General features: G+C 36.4%; 1 protein-coding gene across 2 annotated transcripts in view; it reads right to left on the minus strand.

The window, feature by feature from the left end:
* The window catches only part of Rab3gap1 (RAB3 GTPase activating protein catalytic subunit 1), a 78501-nt gene that overhangs the window by 32587 nt on the left and 28986 nt on the right, over positions 1-16928 (minus strand). For both annotated transcript variants that reach the window (XM_070024039.1, XM_070024030.1), the window contains exons 6-8: positions 9005-9124; positions 7180-7345; positions 493-592 (exon numbers count right to left, since the gene is read on the minus strand). In XM_070024039.1, coding sequence (XP_069880140.1) covers positions 493-592; positions 7180-7345; positions 9005-9124 — 386 coding nt within the window. The remainder of the gene's footprint in view (positions 1-492; positions 593-7179; positions 7346-9004; positions 9125-16928) is intronic.

Raw genomic sequence — 16928 nt, forward strand, 5'->3', positions numbered from 1 at the left:
GAATTAACTGATCAATGACTAAAACAAGCAACATTTTTATATAATGTATCTTAAATGTCCTATAGTTTCCTTTTTACACTGTGAGTATACATACTTTTTTTTCTGCTTTACTTAGCTTTTTTTCAAAATCTTTCTATAAGGTTTCCTGCATATCTATTCTCAGCTTGAGAGTGAATTATTAAAATAAATGCTTTTTAGAGTATAAGAGAATTCACCATCTCATAATTTATAACACATGATTTTTCACAGCAGAGAATGCTTTATAAATACTAGCTTTTAAAGACAAATAGCCAAATATAAAGTAATAATGTCTCTAGAAAACCTACAAAGCTTTTAAGAGAAAAAAATTATAAAGGCAATTAAAATCAGCAATACTGCATTTAAAATAATTACAAATATAACACTTGAAACACTATTAAGTAATTTTATTTACTGTATTTTCATTTCCACCTGTATTTAATTAAGTTAAATATAAGTTCTAAATGCTCTTACCTGGAGGTTGCTGAGGCCAGAAGTACTGTTGCCAATCCTGGAGCACATAGGTAAATCGAATAGCAATACTAACTGGAGGCAATGGAGTTAAAGGACATCCCTAGGAAATATATACAAAGACAATACCATGTAAATGCTGGTAAACTTCTAATAAATTCAATATCAAAATTTCAAACTTATGGAATAAAATATTACTCTCATGAAATCTAGATTTTTATTTTATGTTAAGACAAGAGTATGCTTATTCTAGCCATACAGAAGGAAAAACAAGTCACCTAAAGTCCTTAAAGCAAAAAATAGAGAATTTCAGAAATCAAGAAACTATCATTAGAAACAATACTGACAAAAGCTAGACTTGATTTTTAAAAATGGTAACGTACAGTCTCTAAAAATAACTATATAGTTGGTAGCCAATTTGTGTGAAAAGATTTCTAAAATTTCTGCATACTGCTTTCATATTTTTAAATAAAAAGCTTGTATAGCTAATTTTAAATAGTGATTAAAAATTTTAAAATACAGCTTTAAGCTGGGCATGGTTGTGTGCACCTATCATCTCAGTCACTCTTCTATGTTACTCAACTGTAGTTTGACATTTCTGTCTACCTATTCTGAATGGACTACTTTGATCTGTGGACTTAAGATTTTGGCCTTTACTACTTGTGCTTTATAAACAAGAGCTCCTAGTTTATCACATCATTTGTGAATCAGTTGAGATTTTAACAAAACTCACTCTTTTGATATAAAACTTCTCTCAAAATTGATTTGAGGTCTCAAGGAGATTATTTTTCATATTAGGGCAGAGATTCCTTTCAAAGCACGAAACAAACCAAATGTTAATTGATACTCAAAATAACATGCCCTGTATAGAGCTCCATCAGTTTTTAACATTGTCTAGACTTGCATCTAAATCTTTAAATCATGTACTAGATAAGTGTGAAATTTTGGGTGTAAATGCATATTTATACCTTAGTTTTTGCCTTAAAAAAAACTAGGGATTTATTTATTTTTTTTTTGTTGGTCGTGGGGCTTGAACTCTGGGCCTGGGCGCTGTCCCTCAGCTCTTCAGCTCAAGGCGAGCGCTCTACCACTTGAGCTACAGCGCCACTTCCGGTTTTCTGGTGATTTATTGGAGATAGGAGTCTCACGGTCTCTCCTGCCCGGGCTGGCTTTGAACCGCAATCCTCAGATCTCAGCCTCCTGAGTAGCTAGGATTACAGGCGTGAGCCACCAGCGCCCGGCTTAGGGATTTATTTTTTAAACTTGATTTGAGAAGTGAACTTAGACTTGGTTGGCTATTTTGAAGTTTTGTTTTATGCAAAGCTATACAATGTGGTACTTTTCTCCTCTATTAAAAATAATTACCTATGTACATGCCCAATGGTACTCACTCTTCACTGGTAATTTACTTTGTTTCATAAAGATTTAGCTCTTAGCCAGGCACCAGTGACTCATGCCAACCTAGCTACTCAGGAGACTCAGATCTGAGGACTGTGGTTCAAAGCTAGCTCAGGCTGAAAAGTCCCTGTGAGACTCTTATTTCCAATTAACCACCAGAAAACTGAAGTGTCCCTGTGGATCAAAATGGTAGAGTACTAGCCTTGAGCAAAAGAGCTCAGGGACAATGCCCAGGCCCTGAGTTCTAGCCCCAGGACCAATAAAAAATAAATACAGTAAGTCGGGCCAGTGGCTCATGCCTGCAATCCTAGGCTGAGATCTGAAGATCAAGGCTCAAAGCCAGCCCAGTCAGGAAAGTCCGTGAAACTCTTATGTCCAATAAACCACTAGAAAACTGAAGTGGCGGGCTGGGAAGGTAGCTCAGTGGTAGAGCGCTGGCCTTGAATGCATGAGGCCCTGGGTTCGATTCCTCAGCATCACATAAGCAAAAAGAAAAAAGCCGGAAGTGGCACTGTGGCTCAAGTGGTAGAGTGCTAGCCTTGAACTGAAGTGGCACTGTGGCTCAAGCGGTAGAGCACTCTCCTTGAGCTGAAGAGCTGAGGGACAGCGCCCAAGCACAGAGTTCAAGCCCCACAACTGACCAAAAAAATCCAGCTTTTAGAAAAATCTTCCTTTTGAGAGGTATTTTTGGTATTTTAAGTTACATATAGATTTAAATATTCTGCTATATTCCTAAATATGTGACAACTCTCTTGTCAGTCAACTCCTTTTTCTTTTTCGTTTTTTTTTTCTTTTTTGTCCCTACATACAGAATAGTTCAGACCAAGTCTAAGATGTGTTTGGAGCTCTTGCTCTGTGATGATATTAGAGATGCTTATCTAGTCATACATAGAATGTGAGGTTGTTCACTCATGGTGCAAATGACAGTTCTTTTCTCCTACGCAGTAATTCTCTCCAGGCCTGTGTGCCAAGTAGAAGTACCCTGCTCCAGTGTCTGACTTAAGCAGCCAAGTATAAAATGCTCTCACTCTGACTCCTTCCATTTAATGCAGTCTGTCCTAGGTATCCTAGCTGCTGCTTTCACATTTGTAGCTCAGCTAGCATGAGTCCAATGTATCTCCTTGGGTCTTCTATGTGTTTTCTAGAGTCCACAAGGACATCTATGTCATTGTGACCCTAGTTGTATCTTTTCAGGTATCTTTATTTATCTACATTGCTTTGTGACTGGAGCAGAGGTTGTTAGACAATTTGTTGTTCTAGACAATTTGTATCATGTTATGGGTAAACATATATATGTAGATATACCCTGACCTATCAAAAATCTTAACCTTAGTGGGGCACTGGTGGCTCATGCCTATAAGCCTACCTTCTCAGGAAGTTGAGATCTGAGGATTGTGGTTTAAAGCTAGCCTGCACAGGAAAGGCCATAAACTACTCAGAGAAGGCCAGAAGTGGTGCTGGGGCTCAAGTAGTAGAGCACTAGCCTTGAGCAAAAGCAGCTCAGGGACAGCACCCAGACCCAGAGTTCAAGCCTCATGACTGGCAAACAAAAAAAAAAGCAAATCAAAACAACAACAACAAATCTTAACCTTGCTTGTCTAGGACACAGCAGCCTAAAATTGAACTTATTTTGAGGATCCACTATATTTTCACGTTGGAATGGATGTTATTTAGTGCAAGTTATCAGTGATATTTATAGATGCTGCTGAGCTTAATGTCACTTTTTCCCTCAATACTCAAAGTATATTTAGTCTCTATACCAGCACCATCAGCAATACCTGGAAGCCTGCTATGGACAACAATACTGAATATGCATTTTTATAAGCTTCCTATGTGATTCCTTCACTCATTTAAGTCCTATTTTGCATGATGTAGAATAAGCATTATGAGAATATGAGATCATGGGATGTTTACATGGCAGTGTTAATTTCTAGGATTTTTAGTGAACTTAAAATAAATTTAGCTCTTTTGTTAACTGAATTACTACCCTATTTTGCATGGCCTATTTTGTTTGGTGGTCTTTGAAATTCTGGCTAAATATTCAGAACTTTTTTTTTTTACATTCACTGGAATTTAAAAAATATCATTTCGTCAAAGCTATACTACTCTTATAATATTTCTATCTTTATTTAAAAAGTAGTTCATATTTTTCCTACATTCAAAAATCTGAAATGAATAGTAAACAATTTTAATGTATAATAAAATTATACTCTAGGCATTCACGTACTTAGTAAGAACAAAGGAGGGTATTCTTAGGAGAGAACACAAAGGCCCAATGCCTCTGATCATATAAAATAGTATTTATCAAAATGAACTCCAGAAGTAGAAATGAAGTTTTTTTCTTGTTGGTTTTTTTTTTGTTTTCTTTTTTTCTTATTTCTTCATCTATCTGTCTTTGGGGAACACAGAAATGCAGGGACAAAGGATCAACAAATAAAGCCATGTTACTCACTAGACATTATGTTGAAAATGAACTATCCAACTTGTAGGTGGGGATGGGAAGGAAAAACTGGGAGAGCATGAAGGAAGGAATAACACTGTTCAAAAAGAAATATACTCTTTTCCTGACTTATGTACTGTAACCCCTCTAACTCTTTGGTACATCACATTTATAATAAAAATAAAAATTAAAAAGTAGAAAGGATATTGTGAAAGAAGTTTTATTTTGTAATTTTCTGCCTGTTACTGTTTTTAAAAGCTTTCTGTTTGTGAGATAGTTGCCTAGGCTGGCACTGAACCCCTGGACTCAAATTCTTCCATATTAAAAAAAATTCCCAAAATAATACATATAGAATTAAACAGTAGAGCAATCCACTGGTATTACTGGGAGGTATAATTCCAAGGAGCCACAGAGACAAAAATACTAACACTCAGGATGCAGAGTGCAGTATTGTATTGAGGATGATTTCTTTTTCCTGCACCACCACCCAAGTTCTGCTAAAGATATGCTTCCTTTCAACAAATCTCAAATTTTCAAATTATCACATAAATTAAGCAAAATAACTTTTACCTTGTTTTGTAGCAAAATATGCTTTTTGGAAGGCATATTTCCATAATATTAGAGGAAAAAGAAATATCTAGGAGATCACACAATGACTTAAACACAACTAATGACTCCATTGTACTGACTGAACTCCACATAAAATGAGCTATATAATGATTACATAGGAATTGAGATTTTGAAATTCCTTTTAATTTTTAAGATCATACTTGGGTAAAATAAATCCCTGAGTAAAGTAAGTTTTCTGTATTTACAGATTTCAGAAGGAAGAGGAGGAAGAAGAGGAAGAAGAAGAAATTTAAAGTGTAATAGCAGTTCATAAATGTAATCCCACCTATTCAGGAGGATCATGAGATTTAAGGCCAACATGGGCAACAGTTAGTTGGCAACTCTATTTGGAAAGAAAAAAACTAAAATTAAAAAAAAAGGACTGAGGGTATGTCTGAAATGTAAGAGCATTCACCTAGCAAGATTAAGGCCCTGAGTTTAATCTCCTATAGGCAGCAAGGAAGGAAGGGATGGAAAAAGGGAGGAAGAAAAGAAGGGAGGAAAAGAAGGAAAAAAGAGGGAGGGAGGGAAATAAGGAAGAAACCTGATTATTTGCTTTCCTCATCATTTTTATTTTTAAATTCTAAAACCTTGAGGAAAACTGGACAACTAGAACATTGAACATCATTATGATTCATGAAGTTCATCGATTATTAACTACATATATACTGCCATACATATATAATATTTTGCCAATTTTTAAAAAAATAAGGTAGTTATTAAGCTGGTTCATCTCTAAAAACTTCAGCTTGCACTTAAGAGCAAGGATATTATCCTGTACAACCATAATTCATATATGACATTCAAGAAGTTTAACAGTTTTTATTTTCTAATGTTCACTTTATTAAAATTGTCCAATTGTCTCAAATTGGGTCCTTAATAGCTAATTTGTTTTGACCCAGTATCCAGTGGAATTCATGCACTGCATTCATGTCATGTAGCACTAAATCTTCTTGAATGTAAACAGCTTCTAGTCTTTATTGTCTATGATGATATTAACATTTTGAAAACATTTTTATTTTGTAAAATAGGTTGGTCTTAGAAGTATATGATTACTTCTTCATGCTTTATATAAAACATTTTAGAAAAAGGTACATAAACAATTGTATATCTTCTTCAATGTATCATATCAGGAAACATGGTATCAGTTTTCTCAATTTTTAACTGATCCATCCATAGTTTTAGAATTTGATGTCAGTTTATTAAGTTTGATCACTATATGACATGTTATTCTCCAAAAGCAACACAGGTACTTCCTCCATAACCATCATACTGTTTCTTACAGTACATCAAAAACTCATTCAGCATATCCCATTTAGCCTCACAGCTCTCAATCATAAGATGTAACACAGAAAAATTCAGTAAATGTTAACTGGACAAACAAAATAGTTCAGTTCCTAATTGGATATTGCATACATAGTAATTTATATGGTTAACTGCAATTTTCTTCTAATTATTATTTTGGCAGTACTGGGTTTTGACTTCAAGGCATCCTTGTTACTCAAGCACTGTACCATTTGAGTCAGTCCTCCAGCCCCTTTTGCTTTAATTTTCAGATAAGGTCTCACTCCATAAGCCTCCTACCTATCTATCCCTTCTGTGTACGTAAGATTATAAGAGTGAACAACCAGGTCCAGCCTCTTTGTTGACATAAAGTCTCTCTAACTTTTTGCCCATGTGGGCCTTGAACTGCCATCTATCCAGTCTCTACTTCCAAGTAAATGGGATGATCTAGTCCTTAAAAATTACTAGTATAGGGCTGGGAAGGTGGCTCAGTGGTAGAGTGCTTGCCTTGCATGCCTGAGGCCCTGGGTTCAATTCCTCAGCAACACATAAGCAAAAAGAAAAAAGCCAGAAGTGGCGCTGTGGCTCAATGGTAGAGCGCTAGCCTTGAGTTTAAAGAGCTGAGCGAATTGGGTGGGGGGGAGGGGGGAGGCTGGGAAGGGAGGTGAAGGGTAAACAAAGGAGGAGGTTGCAATGCTTGGTAAGAAATGTATGCATTATCCTGCCCATGTAATTGTAACCCCTCTGTACAGTATGTTCTCAAATAAAATAAAATAAAATATAAAAATAAATAAATAAAGAGCTGAGCGACAGCACCCAGGCCCAGAGTTCAGGCCCCACGACTGGACCCAAAAAAAAAAAATTACTAGTATAGAAAAATGTTTCTTTATGCTCCAATTAGCAAATTGACACTTTTATCTGCGTCCCAAGTAAGATTGACAATATCATGATCAACTCACAATCTTTGATTTGAAGATATCCAGCAGACCTGATAAATGAGTGTACTGATTTGGCACTTTTCGAAGATGAACCATCTCAAAATCAGTTCGGACTCCAGGACCCTGACATTCTCCCACATACATTCTTCGCCATTTGTGATGAATTTGAACAAACAGTGGTACCTGACTTCAGGACATGGTTATAAAGGAACAGATTGAAAGTTCATTAAACACTGAATAACCTAAAACCTCAAAACTTTCTTATTTTAATTCCAAGTATTTAAAAGCACTAAATAAGGATACGTCAAAAGTATACTCTCATTTGTAAAATTTTTTTCTTAAGGAACAGTGTGTGTATTATTCTTTCCAAGTTCAGGATAAACCTGATCTTTAAGTATGAAAAAATACAAAATTAAACCAACTTTGTGTTGAAATAATATTTGTCATTTAAAGATAAAAGTGATCCTCACTATAAGGAAATTTCCATACTTGGAAATTAGCCTACTCACTACTATTTGTAATCTCAAATCAATGTGGGTATTACATCTCAATCAATGTGGATAGTGCAGAAATGCACAAAGCAGCAAAATTTTGAATACCTGCCTTTCTGTTTCAATTCTCAGACTATAAAAAGGTGTCCTTTTATGATCTACTGAGGTTTATTTATTTATTTTTCTCATTTCTGTGCTTTTTGTTTGATTTCATTCAAAATGGTTCCCAAGCATAGTTCTGAAGGTAGTCTTCCTAAGACCAGGCTATCAATCTTTTCTACATAAAATACACTTATTACATAAATTTCCTTCAGGAATAAGGCATAGTGCTGATTGAATTCAATCCTAATAAATAAACAACCAGGTATAATTAAACAGAGACACACATAAAACAAGGCCATATACTAATTGATAAAAGTATTACCAGATGCTTATAGGAACCTAAGTTTATTTCTCATGGTCTCAATGGTTAGAATTTGATAATTCACTGTTTATGGTAGCTTTACGTAATACAACTACCTCAAATAGTAATAGGTTATACAGATATATTCCTACGTTAATATTGGAACATTAGTAAATATTCTATTTCTCTTATTTTAAAAATGTTCAAATTATTCACTTATGGTACAATACAAAGTATATGTATGATACATTTATTCTAATACATTGTTTTCCCTAATAAATTTAATTTACATTAATCCCTTAGTTATATATATGAAATAGAACTCAAAATAGCAAAATAGTATAAAGCAAATTTCATCATTTTAAATGATTCATTTAGGAAGAGGCTAAAAGTACTTAAAAGTAACTTTTTAAAGTTTTCAAAAATACATAAAATTTTTCTTTTTTTTGTTGTTGTTGTGAGTCTTGAATTCTGGGCCTGGGCACTGTCTTTGAGCTCTTGAGCTCAAGGTGAGCACTCTACCTACCACTTGAGCCACAGTGCCACTTCCAGTTTTCTGTTTGGAAATAAGAGTCTCATGGACAGTCCTGCCTGGGCTGGTTTTGAACCGAGATCCTCAGATCTCAGCCTCCTGAGTAGCTAGGATTACAGCTGTGAGCCACCAGCACCCAGCAAACATTTAACTAGATTTTGTCGAGCAAGTTAGTAAAACTTTAAAACAAAGCACAAAAATAGGCTTCATTTCAAATAGCATTGAATATTTCAATGATTCCCTTTATAAATATTCAAAAATATTTTATTATCCTTTTATGCCTAAATCTAGTATAATATGCAAGTATGTATACTAAGTTCTTCACTATGACAGAAATCTAACATTCAATAATTGCTCATCTTCATATGTTATCATTAAAAAGTGTTCAGCTTGTCTAGAATTGTCAAGAGGTGCACCTACCAGCCAGTGTTTCCCAAGGCAATAGAAACAGAACTTAGAAGAAGGTTGCACTTAGATTCACTGAGAACTGCATCACAATGTGCTGCAGGAGCAATCACCACAAACTCACGCAGGCCGTACCTTAAACAAGAATGACTGCATTAAATGGAAATTTCAAGATATAAAAGATATTATTTGGGGGCTGGGAAGGTGGCTCAGTGGTAGAGCATTTGCTTTGCATGCTTGAGGCTCTGGGTTCGATTCCTCAGCACTACATAAGCAGGAAAAAAAAAGCCGGAAGTGGCGCTGTGGCTCAAGTGGTAGAGTGCTAGCCTTGAGCTGAAGAGCTGAGGGACAGAGCCCAGGCCCACAGTTCAGGCCCCACAACCAAATCCCCGCCCCCCCCCAAAAGGCATTATTTGGAAAATATAAAAAAATTCCCCTGCAAGAATGTATATCAAATTTGCACTAAGGATATGTCTCATCCTTCATGGCAACTGCCAACAACCACCTAAATTTTCTTCTTTCTTTCCCTCTCTCCCTCTTTTCTCCCCAAGTGCTTGGGATGGAACCCAGGGCCCTCATGCATGCTCCACTCAAGCCCCTAAATTTTCTTAAAGAATCATTTCCATCATCCACTCCACTATTCTTTACAAATTAGAAGCCATTTGCTGAAATCATGAAGTCCATGACATATTTACCTTAGAAGCTAAGTTTACAACAACAAAAAGCAAACACTTAAATCTTGCTGTAAGTAATAGACAACATTGTGTCTATGGACTAGGAAAGTGTGATTAACTAAATGACTGTAAAATAATGATCAGCTTTAATTACATATGCTATCTAAAAATAAAAACATGCTTATTATTATTTTTTTTTTTTTGGGTCCGGTCGTGGGGCCTGAACTCTGGGCCTGGGCGCTGTCCTTCAGCTCTTCAGCTCAAGGCTAGCACTCTACCACTTGAGCCACAGCGCCACTTCCGGCTTTTTTCTTTTTGCTTATGTGGGGCTGAGGAATCGAACCCAGAGCCTCGAGCATGCAAGGCAAGCGCTCTACCACTGAGCCACCTTCCCAGCCCCAAAACATGCTTATTAAATATCCTAATAAAAGACGTCTCATATTATTTTAGGCAATAATACATTAAATAGGAGTGGCAAAATTATCAGAAAACAGCTTATTATTGGTATAGTATCACCATTAATACAAACTTTCCCATTTAGTTGGCAAGTCATTTAAAAACATTAATCTGCTTCCAAACATTAAAAAATTGTAAGATCAAGTTGCCTACTAAAAATTCATTCCCTAGTTACCTCTCCATGTATTTTAAAAACAACTTTTAAGTAAAAAATTATGGTAGGTATGGATCACCTAATTTAATAATCTCCGGACATATAGTTACAAATCCCTATTTTAGTGTTTGCCTCTCTTTCCCCCACCAACCTACCACTGAACAGCCAAATCCAATTTTTTGAAAGATTTTTTTTCTCAAATGCCAAACTATCACCCCCATTAAACAACCGTTCTTCTATGATATTTAACCTGCCAAAAGTCATGGATTTACTTTCCTTACTATACCTTCCTATACTTTCACAAGTCAACAAACATTAGTAAGACAGAGTCCAGGAAGAAGGTAGAAATGGAGGGAAAGAAAAATAAACAACAACAACAAAAAATGAGCAACCAGATTTTAAAACAAAGGATTTGAACAGATATTACTCCAAAGTATACAAATGGCAAATAAACACATGAAAAGATGTTCAACAGTAGTAATAACTAGAAGAATGCCAAAAGATGTTATGAGATAGTTCACATCCAATTAGGACGACTATTATCAAGAAATGAAAGTAAAGCTGGGTGCTGGTAGCTCATGCCTATAATCCTAGCTACTCAAGAAGCTAAGATCTGATGATCCCAGTTCAGAGCAAAAAAGAAGCAAGAAGTAGATCACGTGGTAGAGTGCTAGCCTTGAGCAAAGAAACTAGGACCTGAGCTGAGTTCAAGCCCCATGACCAGTACACTTTTGTGTGTGTGTGTGTGTGCACATGCGACACTCACATGAAAGTATGAAAGTAAGAGAGAGAAACTAGAGCTCAAGCTTCATTAGTGGGAACAGAAAATGATACAACTGCTGTGGAAAACAGTATGGCTGTTCTTTAAAAAAATTAAGCATGATTGAGGGTAGAAATGGAAGAGGGAAAATGGGGAAGAACAATGGAAGGAATAACAATGACTTACGGAATTGTAACCTCTATACAATTACTTACTAAAAAAATTAAATATGACTCCTCATTCAACTTGGCAAGATACCCTACTTTCTGCTTATTTAGTCCAAAGAACCGAAAGTCTACACTGCTATGTTCACAGCATCATTAACATGGAACCAGAACAAGAAACAACACAGATGCTCACAAAACAAATATTAATTAACCTTCAAACAGAATGAAAGTTTGATACATAGCATTGCATTACATTAATCACTATATTATATGGACATCAGCTTTGTCATGGATAGAAAGTAGAATAGTGGCTATTAGAGGAGACATAGAAGAGAAAGTTGTTTAATGAAAATATTCTGATAATTATGTGATAGTACATAAACATGTACTCAGTATCACTGAATTGTATAGCTAGAAATGGTTAAAATATTTTACCATACGAAATAAACATAAAAAACAAAGAAAATGAATATATGTTTCTACAGAATAAAAAAACCTAAGTGACTAAGTAGTCACTTAAGTTTCTTAAAAAAAATGGAAGGACCTGGACAAAATAATGTTAAGTGAAGTCTGGCCCAGAGAGATAAAAGTCACATGTTCTCTTTCATGTGGAAGCTGTAATTAATTTATAAATGCATAAATGAATACTTCGGGGATATGCAAGTGTATACAAATGTTATTGAGAACAGTGTATAATTCCTTAGATAGGCTAAATCAAAGATTAACAAAATAAATACCAGGAAAACAGTACTTGAAAAGAGTAGGGTGGGATCAAGGAGAAGTGGAAAAAAACAAATGAAGTGGCGGGTAGGAAATGCAGCACAATTTCAGTATGTATCCTACAAATTTAAGAAAAGTGAGAGAAAGGGTGAGTTTAGAAGGAAGAGTAAGATGCATCGTATTCATAAACTGCTTTGTGAAATGGCCATTCCTTTATACAACTACGAGGTGTAGTTTTTCTTTGTGTTTTTAGTATTTGGGATATGTTGAGATCTCTGGGTCTCTCAGGAATAGTTTTTATCAAATCTAGTTTTAAGCCATTATTTCTTTCAATTTGCTTTTTCTTCACTGGGCACTCCTATTTTATGTATAGTTTGGAATGCTAAACGTTGAAACAGATCTGTGAAGTTCTTCTCATTTTTCCCTTTACTATCTTTGGTCTGTTCTATGGATTGGATAATTTGTTACTCTTTCAAATTCACTAACTCTTTATCATCTCATGTCCCAAATGAACTGGCATCCTTGAATGCAGTTAATACAAAGCTTATAAAGGGAGTATAGTTGTGGAGGTGGGAGGGAAGGGATGGTAGGGGAAAAACAAAGGAGGAGGTAACAATGCTTGATAGGAAATGTACTCATTACCTTGCTCATGTAACTGTAGCCCCCTCTGTCCAGTATTTTACAGTAAAAAAAAAAGTTAAAAAAAAAAGCTTATAAAGGCAAAAAAAAGTCACATTATTGGTATGAGGAATGAAACCTAACAAAAACCTCTTTAAAGAAGCAAAGCAGCAGGGCACCAGTGGCTCACGCCTGTAATCCTAGCTACTCAGAAGGCTGAGATCTGAGGATCCACCAGCTTGGGCAGGAAAGTCCATGAGACTCTTATCTCCAATAAATCACTCAGAAAACTGCAAATGGCCCTGAGGCTCAAGTGATAGAGCACTAGCCTTGAGCTGAAGAGCTGAGGGACAGCGCCCAAGCCCAGAGTTTAAGGGAGGAGGAGAAGGGGGGGGGGGGGGAGGGAAGAAGAAGGGAAGAAAGGAGGGAGGAGGAGGAAGGAAGAAGGAGGAAGGAGGAAGCAGCAGCAAAGCAAGGTAGGAGGGACAATCAGGGGCAATCAAGGGTTTCCTATTCCTTTATGGTGACCTAAGTTTTACTGAAGCTGGTAGACCAGGAAAGGCTACACAAACGCAAAATCAAGGGGACAGAATTTGTTCTCTATTAAGTCAGTTGTCCTTTCTACTCTAAGACAACATTCCTGGGCATCTAGAGCTTCCATGCTTTTATTAGTTCACATTGTTACTATGTTCAATGGCCACATGACATACTTAACAGAAATTTAACATTTTGCATATCTATAGCTCAGAAATTCAACATGGATGGAGAAAAAGAGTCTATTACTTTTATTGTGGTTGTTTTTTATTTTTTATTTTTTCCTTCATTGGGAACTTCCATTACCTGAATGCTTGGGACATTTGACTCCATATATCTCTAAGGGGCTGTTCATTTTACACTGAACTTTTCTTCTCTGTTCTTTGGACAATTTCTGTTAACCTTTCAAATCTAGCATGTCTGGAAAGAGCTGAAGATTCTCTAGAGGACAATCCATTCCTTGCCTTTTTCCATATTCTAAAGATTACTCTCATTCCTGGGCTCATGCTCCTCTTCTATTTTCAAAGCCAGCAACATCAGGCTGAGTTCTTCCATCCTACCATTTTGACACTGACTCTCCCATCTCCCATTTTAAATAACTGTTAAGTAACTGTAACTGGATACTGGATCCTCCCACATTATTCCAGGATAAACTTCCTTATCTTAAAGTCAGATGACTAACAATTTTAATTCCATCTGTTCTCTTAACTTCCTCCTTGCTGTGTAACCTATATTCAGGAGTTATGTTTAGAATAAAAAGAATCCTCTGGGTGGTGAGAAGGTTCATTGTCTTTTTTTTTTTTTTTTTAAACTAGGGCAGAGAACCGAACCCAGGGCCTTGGGCACGCCAGGCAGGCGCCCTTCCGCTGGGCTAAACCCCCAGCCCCAAGGTTCATTGTCTTATCTACTATATTGTCCTATTTAAATTATCTCAGCAGAAATTTCATGAATTTATATTTGCATAATACATGTCTGTTAAGGCTAAAGTCTATGTCATTTCCTAAGTTATTTATATTATCATAAGGAATATCAATTAAGGGAACAAATGTCAATAGAAAACTTTAGCAAACAGTCATTCAAAGGTATTTAATAGGCAGTGGAGAGAAGGATCCAACAAAGCTCAAGATCAATTACATTTCATAGAAAACAAAACTGATCATGCTCACTTATCTTTAAATGATCCCTTTTTATTAATTTCTGTGAGATAGGGTTTGCTATGGAGTCGATGCTGCCCTAGAACTTACCATCCTCCTGCCTCAGTTTTCCTGAGTGCTGAGATTAAGGGATTTGCTGTCATACTCTCTTCTTTCAGACTGAAAACAGAGCAATTCTAGATGATTCTTTATGTAATACCACTAACAGGCTCATGTGCTGACTACTATTCATAGATGGTGGGTTGTACTATTTTGAGAAGTTGTAGAAACTTTAGGAGTTGCGGCTCTGATGGAGGCATTAGGTCAACAGGGACGTGACTTGAAAAGTTTTACCTGCTATTCTCCCTGTCTCCTTTTCTCTGCTTCTTGTGTGCCATGAGAAGTTCCCCTGCCACATGCTCCTGCCACCATGATGTTCTTGTCCAAGAGCATGGAGCCAAGTGACCATAGACTGAATCCTCTGAAACCATGAGCAAAATAAATAATTCCTCCCTTTAAGTTGTTCTTTAGGATATTTGGTCACAGAGATACAAAAGTAACTAATGAAAACATCAATAACCAAAACTGAGCATCTAATAAAAATGCCAAAATTATCTTTTCTAAGGTTTGATTTGAGGCTTGGGCTAGAGCTTTGTAGTAGAATACATCCCTAGTGCATATGAGGCCCTAGGTTTGATCCCCAGAACAGGGGGAAAAAAAAGTTTGATTTGAAAATGTTACTTAATTGTATTTAATTTCATCTCATTCTTACATGCTCAGCTTATATTAAATGTACAAGTATTTGTAAATAAAAAACATCTCAAGTTTTCTAATCTTCTACATTATAGAAGTAGATAGTAGATACTATCTACTATCTATATTTATAGAAATAGATAGTAGATACTATCTATACTATCTATAGATAGTATCTACTATCTATTTCTATAAAGTACAAAGTATATAATACAGAGCTATAGTACTTACTTTAGTTGAAAAAAAAAAGTTCAGCCAAGCTCATACCTATAATCCTAGCTACTGAAGAGGCTGAAATCTGAGGATCACAGTTCAAAGCCAGCTGAGGTGGGGCAGTAAAGTCTCTGAGAATTTTTTTTTTTTTTGGTCGGTCATGGGGCCTGAACTCGGCCTGGGCGCTGTCCCTGAGCTCTTCAGCTGTAGACTAGTGCTCTACCACTTGAGCCTCAGCCCCACTTCCAGCTTTTTCTGCTTACATGGTGCTGAGGAATCCAACCCAGGGCCTCATGCATGCAAGGCAAGCACTCTACCACTGAGCCACCTTCCCAGCCCTCTGAGAATCTTATGAACAATTAAACGTAGCTAGACGTGGAGCTATGGCTCAAGTGCTAAAACAAAACTCAGGGACAGCACCCAGGCCCTGAGCTCAAGACTGGCACACACAAAAAAATTCATATGTGAAAATGTTATCATACAGTTATTGGGAAGCGTGATGTAATTTGCATTCTTTATAAGAAATATAATTTTTTAAATTAGTTTTTAAATCTATAGAAAAAAACAGAAGTTTGAAAGCTTATGAAATCATCTTAAAAGGACACATCAGTTAGTTCTACAATACTCAAAAACAGTAAGAAATAATAAGTTCATCTTATTGCTAGCCATGCTTGGATCTCTATTGCTATAATCTAGGCTTACCAACAATAACTTGCAAGTTACAAGTTGATTTAGGTATTACCACTCCTAATATGGCTCTCCTGTCCTGACTATCATTTTGTCTGAAATCATATGACTTATTCTCACTTTTATTCCAGGATTCAAGTGAGTTATCAACTCCTTTGAGAAACATTTTCCTGACTTGATCTTTGTAAGTCAGGGAGCATAATATCTCTATCAAATCTTGTGCTGCCTTCTATAAGCATTTATCATGTTTTTGTCACTGTCTGTTCCTCTACAAATCCCATAACTTCCTGAATCAGGGACTATATTTTGTTTTTTGGGATCCTTGTGTCTGGCTCACAATACAATAAATGTTAAATGTAATAGTTATTAAATGAAGCTGGGTGCTAGTGGCTCAAACCTGTATTACTAGCTACACAGGAGGCTGAGATCTAAGGACTGTGGTTCAAAGCCAGCCTGGGCAGGAAAGTCTGAGACACTTATCTCCAATTAACCAGAAAACCAGAAGTGGCACTGTGGCTCAAAGTGGTAGAACACTAGTTTGGAGCAAAAAGAGCTCAGGGACAGTGCCCAGGCCCCTAGTTCAAGCCTCACAACTGACCAAAAACAATGAAGATGATAATAAAATAAATAAATATTAAAGTAATACTCAAATGCTCTGTTTGGCTTCCTAATGTTTATAAAGACTTTAAAGTAACTGTCAACAATATAGAAGACTGATTCCTCCCTTCCCTGAAAGATCAAATTACAATGTTTTAAAAATAGATTAACTTGGGGCTGGCAAGGTGGCTCAGTGGTAGACTGTTTGCCTTGCATGCATATAGCCCTGGGTTCAATTCCTCAGCACCACATAAGCAGAAAATGCCAGAAGTGGCACTGTGGCTCAAGTGGTAGAGCACTAGCCTTGAGCTGAAGAGCTGAGGAACAGCGCCCAGGGCCAGAGTTCAGGCCCCACGACCAACAACAAAAAATAGATTGACTTGGAAGAAAAAAATTGAGAATCCTAGGTGATAGAAACAAAGAAGAAACTGAATGGGAGAACGAAGTATGGAAGGTGACTCAAGTATCCCAGA

Source organism: Dipodomys merriami, unplaced genomic scaffold (genome assembly GCF_024711535.1).
Source record: "Dipodomys merriami isolate MVZ:Mamm:240054 unplaced genomic scaffold, mDipMer1.0.p SCAF_1, whole genome shotgun sequence".
NCBI classification, from domain to species: domain Eukaryota; kingdom Metazoa; phylum Chordata; class Mammalia; order Rodentia; family Heteromyidae; genus Dipodomys; species Dipodomys merriami.